The sequence below is a fragment of the Anser anser genome (assembly GCF_964211835.1).
Source record: "Anser anser genome assembly, chromosome: Z".
Taxonomy (NCBI): Eukaryota; Metazoa; Chordata; class Aves; order Anseriformes; family Anatidae; genus Anser; species Anser anser.
Genome location: NC_139723.1, coordinates 77,492,556 through 77,509,467, shown reverse-complemented (window position 1 = coordinate 77,509,467; position 16,912 = coordinate 77,492,556). Strand labels below are relative to the sequence as shown.

Below are 16,912 nucleotides of genomic sequence, written 5' to 3'. Positions count from 1 at the left end.
GTTAGGAAACCACTCTTCACAAAAATGTAGCAAGAAGTAGGGCAGGCATCTTTAGAAACTTGCCAGCTCCTATAGTAATGAAGGGGAAAGTTTCTAGCAGCAGAATGTGTAGCCACAGTCTTATGGAGCCAGGATGCTGTCACTAATCAGATGCTATTTTTATTAGCTAGAAAGCCTGTTAGCAGTTAAGCTCAAGTAGGCCAATATTTGTGGTTCTGTTTTGAGGTGTGCTCTAGAAGGTGAACTGTTGTTGACTCAACTGTCTTCTTTCACTGAAAGCAAGGACTGTGGTTCCCACAGACTTAGATGGAGATGTTTTATAGGTAAGCCACCAGCCCAAGTCTTTCAGTTGCTGTAAGCGAGTGATAAGGCGCTCTCTCTGGCATGGGAGCAGCATGAGGAATACGAATTGACTGGTCTCTTAAAAACAACAGAGAGAAGTGTGGTAAAGTAGAAGTTCCAGTAGCTAAGCAAATGCTACTGCAAAGTTTTCTGTGGCACTTAGCAGTGAGTTATGCTGCTGCAGCCCAAGTGAAGGATGATAGCCACTTGGGGAGTGTGGGACAATGCATGTGGAACCTAAAGTAGATTTAGGTCTAAACAGTAAATGTTTTCCTAAAGGAAAGAGCAAGTTTTTGAACATTGGTAGCAAAGAAAAGTAAGATCAAAGCTGTCTTAACAAAAAACTGCAGTGCCAGAAGGTGAGGTCTGAAGAAGTCAGGGGTTAACTTGTTGGTGCTTTGTAAATGCCACTGTGTACTGATCTGTGTTTTTAGGCACATGTGTCCTTCTGAACCTCTATGGTACTGCCAGGATGTACATTAGTGTACTGTGTCAGGAACAGAGGATTTCTTTCATGTGCTTATGCTGTGTTGCCGGTATGCACTCAGATAAACTAGAGAGCTACAGAAAGCAGAAATCCAAGCATTCCCTGCTTGTGAACAGTTGCTGCATTTTTTTTTTTTTTTCAAAGGAGAACATCCTTGAAGTTGAGGAGGAAGAAAGGGAGAAACATTGAACCTTCTTTCTTCTGATCTCTAAATACAGCTTTGATTGCACAGAGAAGGAAGGAAACAAGGATGCTTTCTGCCAGTGATCAAAACTGCCAAAATTGATCAAAACTGATCAAAATTACTCCTAACTTTCACAATAGTAATTCCCAGATATCCCTCTTCGCTAGAAAAATCACTAGAAGCTGCAGGGTTGTCTGTTAGGCAGTCCTGGATCACAATAGTGGCAATAAGACCTCAAATGATTTCTTGGTAAGGAGCATGCAAATACCAGTCACTGCCATATCCTATTGACCGGGCTTAACAGATCTCTTCTGACCCATTTCTTCCTTCTCCCTGTTGCTTAGCAACAGATGCAGCATGTTAATGTTTAAAAGGCTGGAAAACAGGCCTTCAGCAGAAGTTGCCTGTTTTCATAGGTTTTATTTCCTTGAGGGCAGACATTTGTAGTGGTTATGGTGAGTAAATCACCCTTGTCATGGTCTCATGTGAGCATTCAAATTGCTTTATTGTATTGCATGCCCTGTAAATGAGCAGAGTTTTTATTATAAGGTCTTTTTACCCACTTCTGACGTCCAGGAGCCTGTTTGTGTCTACAAAAGGTGTATGAGCACCTACAAAGAGAGGGGGCTGCAAATTCTGCCTGTGCATTAGGCTGAATGGTGCAGGTTCAGCAAACTGTAAAATGCTTTTTTTAATGGAAATGTCTTTACTGATCTGCCTAAGACACGGGGAAAGTATCAGTCTCAGCTGTGAATAATAGGCAAAATCAATTCCAGTAATTAAATACCAACTTTGCAACTCATGTATCCCACCCTTTCATCCCACGCACAGGTAATGTTTGTATCATCTGAATATAGTGTAGTGTACATTAACACACTACTGCTTTGTGACTGTTCTGAAGTAAGAGAACTACCTTCACCTGGGCTATTTATCTTTTTTATTAAAAAAGAGCATGAAAAGTGTTTGTCATCGGTGTTGACCATGCTGTCCTAGATACTGCACGTGTGTAAACAGAAGTAGCCTTCAACACATACAGCCCAATGTGAGATCATGTATGGGGAGGGCTATCAGAAAACAATGTGATGCTTATCAGTGTTTCTTTGGGGGTGTGCAGGCTGAGTTTACCAGCCTAGCTATCATCCAGCTTTTGCAAGCTTCACAGGAAAAACAGCAACAGTGAAAAAAATCCCCCAGTTCGGGGAGTTGCTCCTGAGAGTGAGGAAGAGCAGAGGAGTCACAGCCACGTAGCAAGTCTGAAGTTGGCGGCTGCGGTCAGCGCGCTCTCCTTCAGTGTGCATCTGAAGTGCAGTATCTAACACGTCACAGGAGCATTTAGAGTTCACCAAAAAAATGTTGTATGGTTCCTATCAGATTCTATGCTTTTAAATAAAATAATTGTTTGTTTATATCTTGTTTATGCATTGCTCTGTTGTTAGGCAGGCAGGTCAAAGGGAATGTAAAGCGTTTAGTGTAGAAATGTCAGCTACATTATGAGCTCTTCAGTATTATATTTGTCTTGTTCTCAGTGAGTGCCATAATTCCTCTGACCGGATCAAGGTGCGAGTGTGGGATGAAGACGACGACATCAAGTCTCGTGTCAAACAGAGGCTGAAGCGTGAGTCGGATGATTTCCTGGGACAGACAATCATTGAAGTCCGTACGCTGAGTGGTGAAATGGATGTGTGGTACAACCTTGGTGAGTGGTGCTTTGGGACTGAAAACATGTCATGTATTAGTTTGGGAACATGTGAGAACTATCTGGGCAGTTTGCAAGAAAGGACAAAAAAAAAGCCTGCTTGACTAGGTGATTTTAAGGGGCATGATGATGCTGCAGAGCAGCTGCAAGGCTTTTGTCCCAGTTAAAATGAAGTTCAGTAGTATAGCCTGTCAGAACAGTGATGTTTTTTTCTGTTGTTAGGCACTGGAAAGTAGAATGGGTAAATGCTTGGAGCAGGGCTGGAAGTAAGGAACAAATTTCACATCAGTCAGCTGTATCGTTAGAAAACGGATCTGAGCAACATCTTCCTGACATACTGGCATTTCCTAAGTGGCCTTGGTAAAACCTTGTCTTGGCTGTGCGTGTGATATACTGAACTCCCTTGCTTGCTGTCATTTGAGTCTTTGTCTAGAGAGGTTTGCAGTACATTCCTTGGTGGTTCTAGTTCAGCTGACTGGATCGAAGCTCAGGGACCCTGTAGCATGTGCTCTCAGAAGGGCTGGCTTATTTGTAAAGAAGTGTATGTAGTTCTAGCTAGATGTGTCATATCTAGAGTGTATGTCAGTGATTTGCTGATATCTACTTAGTTTTTAATGTTTTGAAAGAAAAAAGTTAGAAAGTTTTCTCCACAGTAATATTAACCATAAATTCAGCCTGAGCTTCCAGCAGTTTCTGTTATAGAGTTGCCACACCAAAGATGACTGTGCTCTGAATGTGAAAAATGCATGTAATTGTTGATGGTTTTTCCTTCTAGAGAAAAGAACAGATAAGTCTGCGGTGTCTGGGGCTATCCGTCTACAAATTAATGTGGAGATCAAAGGCGAGGAGAAAGTGGCTCCATATCACATTCAGTACACTTGCCTTCATGAGGTAAGGAGCAGTTCAGCTCATTCATTGTGATGTTCCTCATTTCTGTCAAAGCAGCAATTTTCTGACCTCTGTTTCCTTAGAATGTTCCTTCTTGCCCTAGGTGAGCCTTCTTTTCCCTGCTTCACAGGCCTGGAAAGTCACTGAATCATCAGACCTGCGTTTGTACAGAAGGCCAGGAAGGCTTTAGGCACCCCGCTATGCTGAATGCTGGCTGGCTCAGTCTGTCCCACTGCCACAGCTGTGCTGCTGTCAGGCAGTGATCAGACAGTGGTCCAACTCATAGCCCCCACTAGTATAACATGAAGAAACTTCGGAATTTCCTTAGCTGATGTGTTCAGTATGTACTATACCTGTGTCTTTCTTTAGGGAAAGCCTTTTAAATGTCAAACTCCAGCCCAGATCTGGTTCAGAATTAAACATTGCACATTCCTTTTGGGATCCCAGATATGCAGCATTTCCACGGGAGATGCTGTATTTTTTCCTGCTACTTGTCTTTGAACATTGTGAACAGAACTGCTTGTGTATTGCTTGCAGGAAGAGGCAGTTATATCATTGCAGTTTCCACCTGGACAGTTGGTCTGTGATGCATGGCGGGCTATAATATGAAAAGTTACATTTTCTACCTTAGCTGCTTTTTGAGTAAATTCTGTTTGGGATAGGGTTTTGAATCTGGCCTTTGAGCAGTGCAGATATTGTTGGTATAAATTCCTAGTACCACTGGTGTGTAACTATGAACAATTATTAGGGAACGGAAGATAAGCTGTGGTTGCTGGGTACTGATCTATCTCAAGATGGACTAAGATGGGCAGGCAGAGCTGTAGAAGTTGGGAGAAATTCAGAGAAGACTTATGAAAATGTCTGAGTGATTCGTGGTGCCCAGTCTATTTTATCAAGCAGAAGGCATGTGACAGGATTAGTCTCTAAGTGCCTGAATAAGGAAGAGTAGCAATAGCCTCTTTCACCTTATAAATAAGAATATCACAAGGTCCAGTGAAGTTTAAGCAAATTCAGATTAGAAAAGGACAGATGTGTCACAGGGACGAATGTTCAGCTACAGGAACAACATTTTTTTCCAGACAATGGGTTTGATGATCCCTGCAGTGTCTTTTGGCCTTACCAGGAAAGAGACAGACTAAGCTTAAGTGATCAGTTTCTTTTAGTAGGCTGTGTTGTGTTCTTCAATATACAGTTTTTGCTGTTTTTCAATTCAGTGACTGCTTCTGCTTGGTAATCCATTTCATTTTTATCCTTCCGATGCGTGATCACTTGCTTCCCCTCATTTTTGCAAGTATGTCTCTTATAAAGTATCACCTTCTTTCATTGGTACATCATAAAATGAAGATGATTTACAGCTAGAATAATTTAATGAGGAAAAATAGTAGTGTAAAGCAGTGTCTCCTAGCTCCTAATTAGATCATTAGACTTTTGCATCCCTTACTACCAGGAGCCAGCTGTCTGAAAAGCTGATGAAATCTGTAAGTGACATAAATTTGAGGACTACTGAGAAACCCACTGAACTGAATTGCAATTTCTGCACAGCAATAATAGCTTGAAAGGCTTTCCAGTGTTAGATAAAGCAAAAGGTTATGATGAACAATAATGCAAGTGTCCAGTTGTTAATGGTGATTTTAAGGATGTCCTTTAAAAAAAAAAAAAAAAGATTTGGACTGTTCCACTGTATAATAATAATTACAAAGCTGATACAGGGCTGTTACCTCAGCTGGCTTAAATAGCTTGTCCATGTTAAGTCAATCCTTTGAGGACAGAAGTGTGTAGGTTTCAGGAAACTAATTAGTCTGACTTCACTGCATTGAAGCACTCCTCTGCATCATTCACAATGTTGGGTGGTTAAAATTGTAGGTATGTGTGTGGAAAAATTCAGCTGGGAGCATGCGAGAAGAAAAGCAAGTCAAAGCACAAAAATACATACTGGGTAGGGAGAAGGCAAGAGGGAGGAGAGCAAAGAAATGTGTGTTAGTGCCGCCTCCTTGGCAATTCCAAGCTGGTCATGAAACTCACTTGGCAGCTTCAGCAGCTTTGCATATAATTTCTTTCCTGTTTTGTATTTCAGAACCTCTTTCACCATCTCACAGATGTGCAAGGGAGTGGAGTGGTGAAGATCCCTGATGCCAAAGGAGATGATGCCTGGAAGGTGTATTTTGATGAGACAGCTCAAGAGATTGTGGATGAATTTGCAATGCGTTACGGCATTGAATCAATATACCAGGCCATGACGTAAGATGCATTTGGTGTTGTCTTTAGTGCAGATATTCATTGCATCTAATTGATGTGACTGTTAAGATGAAATGTCTTGGTAATGGAATACTATTGACATGAACAGCTACTCCTTAAGGGGCTTACTGTGAGCAGAAAGTGACTGCATGTCTCAGTCACAGATTCCTCAAAGTCAAGAAGTTATTGTCTGACAAAGTGCCGGACTTTAGGCTCCATCTGGGCAGTTTGCCTTTACCTTTAAAACTAATTCTAAAGAATTACACCAACTTTGTGAGTGTAAATGACCGTACTTTATTGTTGATAGCTTATTCTTGTTTTAAGAGTCTAAAATCTCTATTTGAAAAATCTGTTATTAAAAAGGATCCCACTGAAGTTTTTTGATGACGTGAGAAGGGAAGAGATTTTGTGAAACTGTTTGTCCTACAGGTTTGTTGTGGCAATTGATACAGTCCTGAGAAATCACTGTTTTCCCAGGTACTGCTGGAGGGATTTACAGGAAGCTTGAGTAACGGAGCACTAATTTGTCCTGTTTGGATCTAGGCTCATGCATTTCTTGATCGTCAAGAGCATTTTTCTTGTCACTGTACTTTTAGTTGGATTTGGGATTAGCCATTCTGCTTAAGGACTAGTAATGCTGTGCTTAGCTCATTTCTTATTTTAAACACAGTATTAAATACAGCAAACTAACATGAAAAAGTTCACTACTGAACCTGAAAGCTTTGGGTGTTTGGGTCCTCGGATGAGTTATGATGTGTAATTATGGCATCTTGCAAACACTTTTTTCTGCCTGCTAATTTAAGCCGAGATGGAAAGCAATTGGAAAGTACTTCTGGAGGTATAGTCCTGGCTCACAGCAAGGCTAATTTGGAAGTTGGACGAGACTGCTAAGAGCCTCTTTCAGTTCCTTGAAATTCTCTGAGGAGGGAGATCCACCATTACTCTGGGCTCCTCCTCTTGGCTTGTATTATTTTGGAGGAGAAATTCCAAGTTGAAAACCAAGTTAGAAAATCTTGTGTGGAATTTCCTATACCGTAACTGCTACATATTGTTGCTTCTTTTTTTCATCCCTCTGAAAGGATTTTTGCCTGGCTCAATCCTCTTGCTGACCCCCCCCCCCCCCCCCCCCCATTTAAGTAGTACAGACATTGATTAGATCCTCACACCTTACACTTTCTCTTCTTCAAGATAGACAAACCCATTTTATGTGTCTGTCATTTACAGTGAGTGCCTAAAAGAGCAATTGGTATCATGTAGCCAGCAAGTTAACATTGTGGCATAGTTATCATGTTTATCTGAAATACTGATTTGTGTGTTTCTCTGAAATTGTCTCACTGTGGCTTTTTTGGTTATGATTATTTGTAGGTTAATGAACACAGAAGCTAATGTCTGATGAGTCCCTTGGGGAGAAAACTACATTTAGAAGATAGTTCCCAAGTTTAGTTTGGGAGTTCAGTGAGGGTTCTTGCATGAAAGAACTGCTTAAAAATTGCCAAATTCTCCTCTCTGTTGGAATGAACTTGACTTGCCAGGTCTTGTAATATCAGACCTCTCAAGCTCTGATTATTTTTTCCCCTTATGTCTAACAGATTTTCTTTGATTGTTTAATCATTTCACAAGTCTGAATGCTTCTGGCATAATTTTGAGATTTCCTGCAGGATGGTTTCTTGCACTTTAATGAGAGCAGTTAAATGGGAAAAAGCAAATGAGCATGCATGCTTCCTGCAGGCTGGAAGGGTTAGCCCTAAGGAGTCACTTATCAGTGCAGCACAGAAATAATAGTGTGTGATCTCGCTGTGCTTGAATGCTTTGCAATCCCTGCTGCCTTATGTCACCTCAGAACCTGTGGCTGCCTCAAGTAGCAGTAAATTATATAGATTTCTGTGTGCCAGGCTTGGCTCTTGGAATTGGCATCAGGACCCGGAGTATTACCTAAGTCACAAGCTATTGGCAACAGATTGTTGGGTTGACAAGCTCTTTTATGCCGTGGAAAGAAATGTAGAAAAAGGTTTTTTCTTTCTTTTTTTTTTTTTTTCCCTATCATATGTATTGTTTAGATGTCATCTTTTGTGAAAAGCTGGAAGCAAAATGCTGGAGATTTACTAAAAGGGAGAAGACAAAACTTGCACCTGTTGAGGGTGCTACCTAGAGCAGGATGGCTATTAAAGGGGTAGGAAACTTGGCTGCGTTGTGTTGTGGAAACCATAGGCATGTCAGGAAACACTACATGGAAGAGTCCAAAATGACTTACTGTACTGTCCTTTTGCAGGCATTTCGCATGTCTCTCCTCCAAATACATGTGCCCAGGTGTGCCAGCTGTGATGAGCACCTTACTTGCTAATATCAATGCTTACTATGCGCACACAACTGCCTCCACAAATGTGTCTGCTTCAGACCGCTTTGCAGCCTCCAATTTTGGGGTATGTTTGGTGATACAACTGGATTTCTCTATTTTGCCTATGGTATTTCTGCCTGTGAATAAATAAGTTGCTCTGTTTAAGGAACATTATATCCATGAGAAGTTGGAAGCCGTCAAGCCCTTTTAGACTAGACAAAGCAGAGCATGGTTTATTGTCATCATCACACATTTTAGATATTAATCAGTGTGATGCATTGTGATGTTTAGTCTTCATGTTCAAATTGCACTGGAGCACAGATGGTATGGAAATGAGCGAATTGTATTACATTCTGCATGGTGATGCTGTTGATAAAATATACCGTGTAATCTGATGGTTTCAGAACTTTGTTTTTAAAAACAGCAACTGCTTAAAGGGAAATAAAAAGTCTGTCCCACAAATGGTTCAATTGTTTTCCATAAAACGTGTTGGAGTTGAGCATTCTGCAAAAGTATCTAGAATAGCTCAAGCTCCTTTGCTAGACTGAGAAATACGTACATTGAGGGAGGAGTCTTTTCACAAAGCCAAGCCAGAATCTAGCTGAGACCTGACCTCAAGAAAATGGCAACAAGAACCCTGCAATGCTTGTTATTGAATTGATACATAAGATCTTTGAGCTGTATCATTGCTCCAAATTCGACTCTTTTCTGACTGTTCCCTTACTCATTTCTGAATAAATATTTTCTCTTAAACATACGGCTGGTACAAACTGTTAGCAGAAATCAGAGGGGTTTTGTTCTACCTCTACTTCAAAGTGATAAAGGAATGTTTTTCTTCTACTTCTAATGTTACACAAACTTCAGAAGTAATTACAGTATAAGAATAAATACACAAAACAATGCATCAGTATTGCTTCCTCCCACTCTCCTGAGATCTGTCACTAGTTCTCTGATATTCTGCATCTTACTGTGAACACGGATGGGACAGTGATGATATGTGGTATGTTTTTTGCTCAATAGAAAGAACGATTTGTGAAGCTTCTGGACCAGCTTCATAATTCACTTCGGATTGATCTCTCAATGTACAGGGTGAGTGGGAATAAACAAAATCTTTTCAGGCATTGTGATAGGCAGAGGGGAAACACTGGTTGGATTTTTCTTATGTCTCTGAGCTTTTGGTTAGTTTGTCTCTTATGGAACTATATTTTGGTTTTCATCATGGGTGGAATTTAAACCCTGTTCTTTCTTCCAATATAACTTCCTCAAGGCTTCTAAAATAATCTGAGGATTGTGAACTATGCTTATCTCAGATATTCTCACAGGAATGCAAGCTGATTGGATTAATTTATTTGAATTATTATCTACTACTTCAGGTATCATCTACAAAGGGGAAACAGACTTGTTCTTCTCTGTGAGAGAAATCTTTGAGAGGACCCCCAGCCATGTTGTCATTTATTTTAGGTCTGACAGACTCGAATCCCTGTTCCTGACTTTGTATCTGTAGGATGTGCTTTCAGGTTGAAGACCCCTCCCTCCGCCCCCCCCCCCCCCCCCCCCCCCCCCCCCCCCCGCCCCAGGCACACACAGACACACACACACACATACACACACACACTTCACCACATTGGGGAAGGGATAGGTTTCAGATGTTGGCATTAGTCCTCCAGGCTTCTTAGGCCCTCTAGTTCCTTTCTTTGCTACTCCAGAGTCAACATAATATCACAGTATCACAGTATCACAGATTTCTAGGTTGGAAGAGACCTCAAGATCATCGAGTCCAACCTCCGACCTAACACTAAGTACTCCACTAAACCATATCGCTAAGCTCTACATCTAAACGTCTTTTAAAGACCTCCAGGGATGGTGACTCCACCACCTCCCTGGGCAGCCCGTTCCAATGCTTAATAACCCTTTTGGTAAAGAAGTACTTCCTAACATCCAACCTAAAACTCCCCTGGCGCAACTTTCGCCCATTCCCCCTCGTCCTGTCGCCAGGCACGTAGGAGAACAGACCAACCCCCACCTCTTTACAGCCTCCTTTAAGGTACCTGTAGAGAGCGATAAGGTCGCCCCTGAGCCTCCTCTTCTCCAGGCTGAACAAGCCCAGCTCCCTCAGCCGCTCCTCGTAAGACTTGTTCTCCAGACCCCTCACCAGCTTGGTCGCCCTTCTCTGGACTCGCTCGAGCACGTCCATGTCCTTCCTGCAGCGAGGGGCCCAAAACTGAACACAGTACTCAATCTTAATAACAAGTCTGTTACTGGGCTTTTTTTTTTTTTCAGTTCCTTCATTTTAAGTAGTGACTAATTCATTGAAAAATTGAAATATGGTGGCAAAATGTGAGCTTTGATTTTTATTTATATATTAAAAAGTAGATCCTATCCTGGGTGGTACATTTATCTGAAAGACAGTAAAGCATACAGAAAAGAGGAATGTGAGTAGACTAATAAGAGAAGTGCATTAGGAAGACAAGCAAAAGGACATAAAGTGCAAGGTGCAGAAGAAGATAAAAGGAATGTTGTGTAATGAGTGATCCTAAAAGAGAAGGTGCAAAGAGAGCACTGAGTAGCAGAGGGAAAATTATCAGGGCATGGCAACAGGAAGCTGTACTGGTGATGCCTTTTATTTGTTTGGTCTTCAATAAAAGCTGCTTTCAGGTGGCTAATGCAAGTAAGCCTTGGACAAACAAGTAAGATCTTTGGTAGAAGACCAGGAAAGATTTGTACACTTTCAATAATTTTGATATTTTCTAATTGACAGTGTAGTTAGACAGCAACTGTCTGGAGCGGTCTGAGTCCTCTTAGTGATTATTTTAAGACCCTGGGAGGACAGGTTAAGTTCTGGAAGGAAAAGGTATTTCAGTTTCCAACTTTCAAGAGAGGATATGACAATTTGCAGTTTAAATTATCCAGATTAAGTCCCTCACCCCTGTGTTGATTCAAGCTATTTGGAAGCACTTAAAAGAAAACAATGAATAAACAATGAAAATCCACACCATATTTGTAAAAAAGATAGTGTTGAACCAGTGTTTTCTTCCCAGGGCAGGGTGATGGGCCTTGGGGAGAAGGCGTAGAAACATCTCAAGAGTAGCTTGAAGTCACACTCTGCATAATTATTTTGAAAAGTGTTTTGTGAACAAGTGAAGTTATTCTGTATGCACGTCAGTAGTTCTTTTCTGTTGGTTCATTGCTGGCTGACATAAACATAGATAGATAATATTATAGGTATTCAATATAGATAATATTATATTTTCCTGATTATTATCGGGATTATTCAGTATTATGATTATTATCATCAGGGTTATATAAAGATAATAATCTTGATTATTGTCCTTATCAAGAACATGCATTCATTCCCCAACATTCATCTAACATTTTGTGTTTAAATCTTGATTTTTGGTAAATACCCTCAGTGCCAGAAGGAGACAGAGGCAAAGACACTCACTCACTCACTTGCTCACACTTTTGTATCAGCATCTGGAAAGAACAATCAGACTTTAATTTCAGTGGAACCCAGAGAGTGGAAGGGGAAACAATGGTTACAGACAGCAAAGTGCTGGGGATGGTATGTAAAATAAGTGCATTAGAGTGAAAGAGGCACTGGAGGATAAATGCTTATCTTGGTGGATTGAATCTGAGAGGGGACTGAGTGATTATGATGAATTCTGACAGTGAAAAAGTGTTCATTTTCTCTTCTCAACGCAGTTTGTTTCTCTGCAGAGGTTTCAAGTACAGCACACCTTTTGGTGTCTCAGAAAAGACAAAAAACAAGCAGTGAGTGCAGAAAGGGAAGGACCTGTGCACACAACCTCAGGCAGCAGTTCAGGGCTGACGATGGTGAGGCTATTGCTCATTGCCAGCTCCTTCTACAGCCAAGGAGAGATCTCCTGCTGCTGGGGGTTGTCCGTGTCCTGGCATCCACAGACTTCATGTTCATATGAGAAACTATTTAATTAAGCAAACATATGAGCTCCTTCAGCAAAAAGGCCATATTTACTGAGCATTGTTTTGACTGGTATAAGCTTCTCGAGCAGGAAATGTTTCCAAGACACTTTCCTTATTTAGAACGTGCTTGAAGCTTTGCATGGATCTGACTGTGCTTTCCAACAGGATTTCCATTTTTTGTCAACAGAATAACTTCCCAGCCAGCAGTCGTGAACGGCTGCAGGACCTGAAGTCTACAGTGGATTTGCTGACCAGCATTACTTTTTTCAGGATGAAGGTAGTGTAATGGATGGGGATGGCAATGGGACATCTTCAGTTCCTGCTCCAGGATTTTTTTTTTCCAATTTTTAAACTACTTTATGCCAGCGTGCTTTAGATATGTAAGGAAAATGAAGGTTGTCTCCTGACCATACATGATACTTCACTGTATTTTGCTTCATGAATACGAAAGCAGTTTTTCCCCTGGGGTTCTTCAGTCATAAATACGGCATGCATGCGCACGCACACAAAAATTGGAAGGGGGCAGGAGGAAGTTTTTCCTATAAAACTGTCTACAGCATTTATCAGTCATGACCATCTCTTCACCATCTTTTACCTAGTAAATATTTTAAAATGTCTTTCTTGCAGGGTAAGATACAGAAATTGGATATTATCTATAAGTAGAGATCCAGGAGAGTTGTTCTGCCTGTTGTTATGCCAGTTCTATCATTACATTTATTGTTCTGGCAACATGTAACGAGATTATTTTTAATGCTTGATTTTTAACCCTTTGTTTTAACTAGTGTTGTAGGTTAGCACGTCACTTAGCAATTTTTAATCTTACCAAAAACAAAGAAAGATTTTCATTAAAGCTATTTGAGGAAGAGCTTAAAATTCCAATCGTAAGCCCTTTAGTAAATAATGTTTTAGAACATTCAAAATACAGTCTTCATTCAGACGGTATGCCTGCATTAAAAGTTTGGTTTATAGAAATACTCTGAAAATTCTAGAGTAGTGATAATATCAAAATTGTCTCAGAGTATGGTTTCATGGAGTGATGCCTGGTTATCTGTTGTGGTAACCTGTGGTATTTTTCTAAACCAATGTAACAATGAAATAATTAAAAGAACTGTTTTTACAAGAGGGGAAGGCGTATCAACTGGCATGTTGCTATGAATTCTGATGTGATTTATATTCAGTAATGCTGGTGAAGAAAGATGTCCTTAAACTTCCTGTATTTAAAAGCACACAAGTGTCTGGTCTTCAGCAAGACTGCAGATTAGATATAATATCCTCTGATAGCCTGTTGCGTGTTCTTCCAGTGGTTAAAAAGATTATTCAGTGGCTTTATAGCAAAGTCCTATAAATTTAGCAGAAATTGCATGGGCTTGGCTCAGATTATGCACATTAATCTGTGTGAATTATTTATTTGGAAGAATCTTCCTTGGCATGTCAAGATCTCTCTTATGTTCTAAGTGATCCTGCAGGGGCATAAGTGTTGTCACTCCTGTTTTATACCTGGAGAGGCAAGCCACAGAGACTGAGCGGAGATGTTCATGTTTTTGGCTCACAGACAGCACAAGTTGCTGAAAACAGATTTGCTTGTTCCTGGGTGGTTCCAGACAGGTGACTTGTTCTTTCCTGGTTTGGTTTATGAACAGTACTTTAACAATTCTTCCTGTCTCTGTGCAGGTTCAAGAGCTGCAGAGTCCACCTCGAGCCAGCCAGGTAGTGAAGGACTGTGTAAAAGCTTGCCTCAACTCCACCTATGAGTACATTTTCAACAACTGTCATGAGCTGTACAGTCGCGAGTACCAGACAGATCCCGTGAGTAGCTAATAAGTAGGCAAAAATGAAAGTTTATGATTTTCCTAAGATAATCACGCGAATACTAATTGACGTAAAAAGCCAACATAAATAAAATTTTGACTTGTTCTCTTCTGAACACACAAAACTTGTAATCAATTAATGAGCACTAATGAGTAAGTAGGAGATGATAATTGTTTTACAGTAATCACACTACAGTTTGTTTTCCCAGTCTCAGCTGCTTTATTTCCTGAGCAGATATTTCTGAATGGAAACTTTGATGCAACTTTGAGCAAGCAAAAACTAAGTAGGCTGATCAAGGAGACTATCTTTAGCTTTGATAAACCTCAAGCAGTGAGTTTTTGTCTTCAGTTCTGGCACCTGGTATACTGCACTGGGCTGAGGATCTATCTTCAGACACAAACTGTTTTCAAATCCATGAGAGCTCCCACTCTGTGGTAATGCATACAGAATGTGTCAACATGGATATAGTCATCAACTCAAGTGCCTAAAGTGCAAGTATTTGGAACAAGCTTAGAGCAAATGATGTCTCAGCAGGTCTCCTGAAGCCTGACCTTCTATTGGCATGGTAACTGCCAATAAAGGGGGATTAGCCACCAGTAAACAGCATGGTTTGGCATGTTACCATGGTTCATATTAGATGAAGCAAGTTGCCAGCAGACATAATATAAATGCTTCAGAAGAAAGTGCTCTCAGGTAATTACTGTTTGGAGTTTGTAAGGAGCATCATGATCTCCGTTTGTCGGCTTCTTCTTTGCCCTTTAAATTTACACTGGTTTTCCAATGGCTTCTTTCACAGAACAAAAATCAGGATCTTCCTCCTGAGGAACAGGGTCCCAGTATCAGAAACTTGGATTTTTGGCCCAAACTCATCACTTTAATAGTTTCCATCATAGAAGAGGACAAGAATTCTTATTCCCCAGTACTGAATCAGTAAGAGTCTTCCATGTCCTTTATGGCTAATGCTTGTCTCTCTGTGTGCCTCTGCTTTATTTGTTAAACTGCTTTCTATCTCTTCTGTCATTTGTGTATTTATAGAAGTACTTATCTTGTCTGTCTGTCTTTGTCTTATTTGTCTCTGTCTATATAAATAACTCTTTTTGATTGGGATGGAAGAGTTTCAAAAGGTTCAGTTACGATGGCGTTCGAGCACAAACACCCTGATTATTACAATCCTGAACTCAGGGAGGCACCTGAAAATGGGGTGAGAGTTCTTCTGTTATTTTTTTTTTTGGATGCACAGTAATGCACACAATGGTGCCATGGTGATAGTACCTTACTTTGTTATTTAGGAACATGGTGTTCTGTGCTGCACTGGGAAATTGCATTGGGTGGGGTTGGCTCAACACTGCAAAGAAAGCTGAAACTGGGCTGTTTAACTTCCAACACTCTTCCAACAATCCAACAGGGCAGGAGAGAGGGAGGTAGCTGTGAAGGTATTTATACCCAAAGGGTTAGATTATGCCCTAGAGATCATTGATCTAACATGACATTAACACCTGATTACTGTTCACCCAGCAGCCTAGTAATTGCAGAGAAAAAAAAAAAGCTGAAATAGAATAACAAAGTGAAAAAGATACAAGGTGCATTGAGATCACATTCCTAAAACTACTGTATATGCCTGTACTATGGGAGATATCCAGGGTGGACTTGAGTTAAAATGAATCTCAACAGCAATGCTGTTTTCAGGCTGCTTAATCTTTGCCACACATTTGAGGCCATGATCTCCAAAATCTAGCTGGTCATTTCTCTGTGTGAAGGAAGTATCTGTAATGTTGAGATTTTCAGCTTGTAGTTTAGCTGAGTACTGGGTATAGAGGGACCCTTTGCTTGGATACATGCCAAAGCCTCTCCCAAATGTCCCCTCAGGTTTCCTCAGGAGCTTGCTGTTGGTAAGATCAGCGCAGAGGTGATGTGGAGTCTTTTTGCCCAGGATATGAAATATGCCATGGAAGGTAAGAGAATTTCTTGCTGCTGCCAGCTGACTTGCTGCTGACCTCTAGGTCTCGATCCATTCGGGGTAGCTGAGGCTTAAGCACATCAGTAGAACCACTGTTTGGAGCAGGGATTTCTAATGTTTTGTTCGTGGACAGATGCTTTGTGGGTGAGAATTGAGACTGAAAACTGCATGACATGGTCTCTAGACCTTTTGTCAGGCTGCGTTGCAAGCTATTTATTGTTGTCCCAGCTGCTTTGAAATCAGAATTTCACTTTGGTCTGAGGCTATGATGGCTAAGATCAGCAGCATCTTCGTTCTGCAGTGTACAATGGTGGAAAAGCCTAGAGAAGCAGGTGGACTCTTATGTCTCTGGATGATACAGTGTAAACTGTTTATGCTGTTAGTGGAAATGTGGTGCTAGAACAAATCCTGCTGCAGACATTTTCATTTTAAGTGAGTCCTGGCATAATTCCACCAGACTCACAGTAAAAGAGGAATTTTACTGTTTCTGAACACGGGTTAGGCATGTGTAGAGCCCAACAAACTCCCAGAAGGAAATTCTGCCACTCTTCTAATAGTTTATTACAACTTCTGAATTTGTTTTTTGACCTATAAATTTATTTGCAGAGTGCAGACTGCTTCTTAGAAGGTTCAGAAAGTATCCAGCTCCCACTCTCTCTGCAACTGTGGTAGCAGTTGTTTTCTCAATATTTTGACCGACTGTTTATAATCATCTGTAAGGTGACAGTCTAAGAAAACAAAAGTGCTTGGTGATGCTTACAGCATGCTAGCTGTAGTTCGTATTCCAAAACCTGGTCAAGTTAGACTCTTATTTCAGACTGCTAAAAAAACCCACAAACAACAACAAAAAACCTCTGCCAGCTAAGAGATTTTTGTTCTTCAGGAACAGTCTGTGGAGTTTCTCTGTAGGTAAAGGAGATTGACTCCATCTATTTCTTAGTCTCTGTCAACGCAGCGGGGTAGATGCTGTGCTGTGATGACACCCTTTGCAAGCTCTAGGCTTGAATTTAGCAGATCTAGATGAAAAGTACTCTTTT

The 16,912-nt window shown here is 40.8% G+C and overlaps 1 protein-coding gene across 6 annotated transcripts in view; it reads left to right on the top strand.

The window, feature by feature from the left end:
- The window catches only part of UNC13B (unc-13 homolog B), a 219,894-nt gene that overhangs the window by 151,091 nt on the left and 51,891 nt on the right, over positions 1 to 16,912 (top strand). For all 6 annotated transcript variants that reach the window (XM_083818327.1, XM_083818325.1, XM_083818328.1 and 3 more), the window contains 9 exons: positions 2,540 to 2,709; positions 3,485 to 3,600; positions 5,672 to 5,835; positions 8,102 to 8,252; positions 9,188 to 9,256; positions 12,297 to 12,386; positions 13,781 to 13,915; positions 14,715 to 14,848; positions 15,785 to 15,870. In XM_083818327.1, coding sequence (XP_083674453.1) covers positions 2,540 to 2,709; positions 3,485 to 3,600; positions 5,672 to 5,835; positions 8,102 to 8,252; positions 9,188 to 9,256; positions 12,297 to 12,386; positions 13,781 to 13,915; positions 14,715 to 14,848; positions 15,785 to 15,870 — 1,115 coding nt within the window. The remainder of the gene's footprint in view (positions 1 to 2,539; positions 2,710 to 3,484; positions 3,601 to 5,671; positions 5,836 to 8,101; positions 8,253 to 9,187; positions 9,257 to 12,296; positions 12,387 to 13,780; positions 13,916 to 14,714; positions 14,849 to 15,784; positions 15,871 to 16,912) is intronic.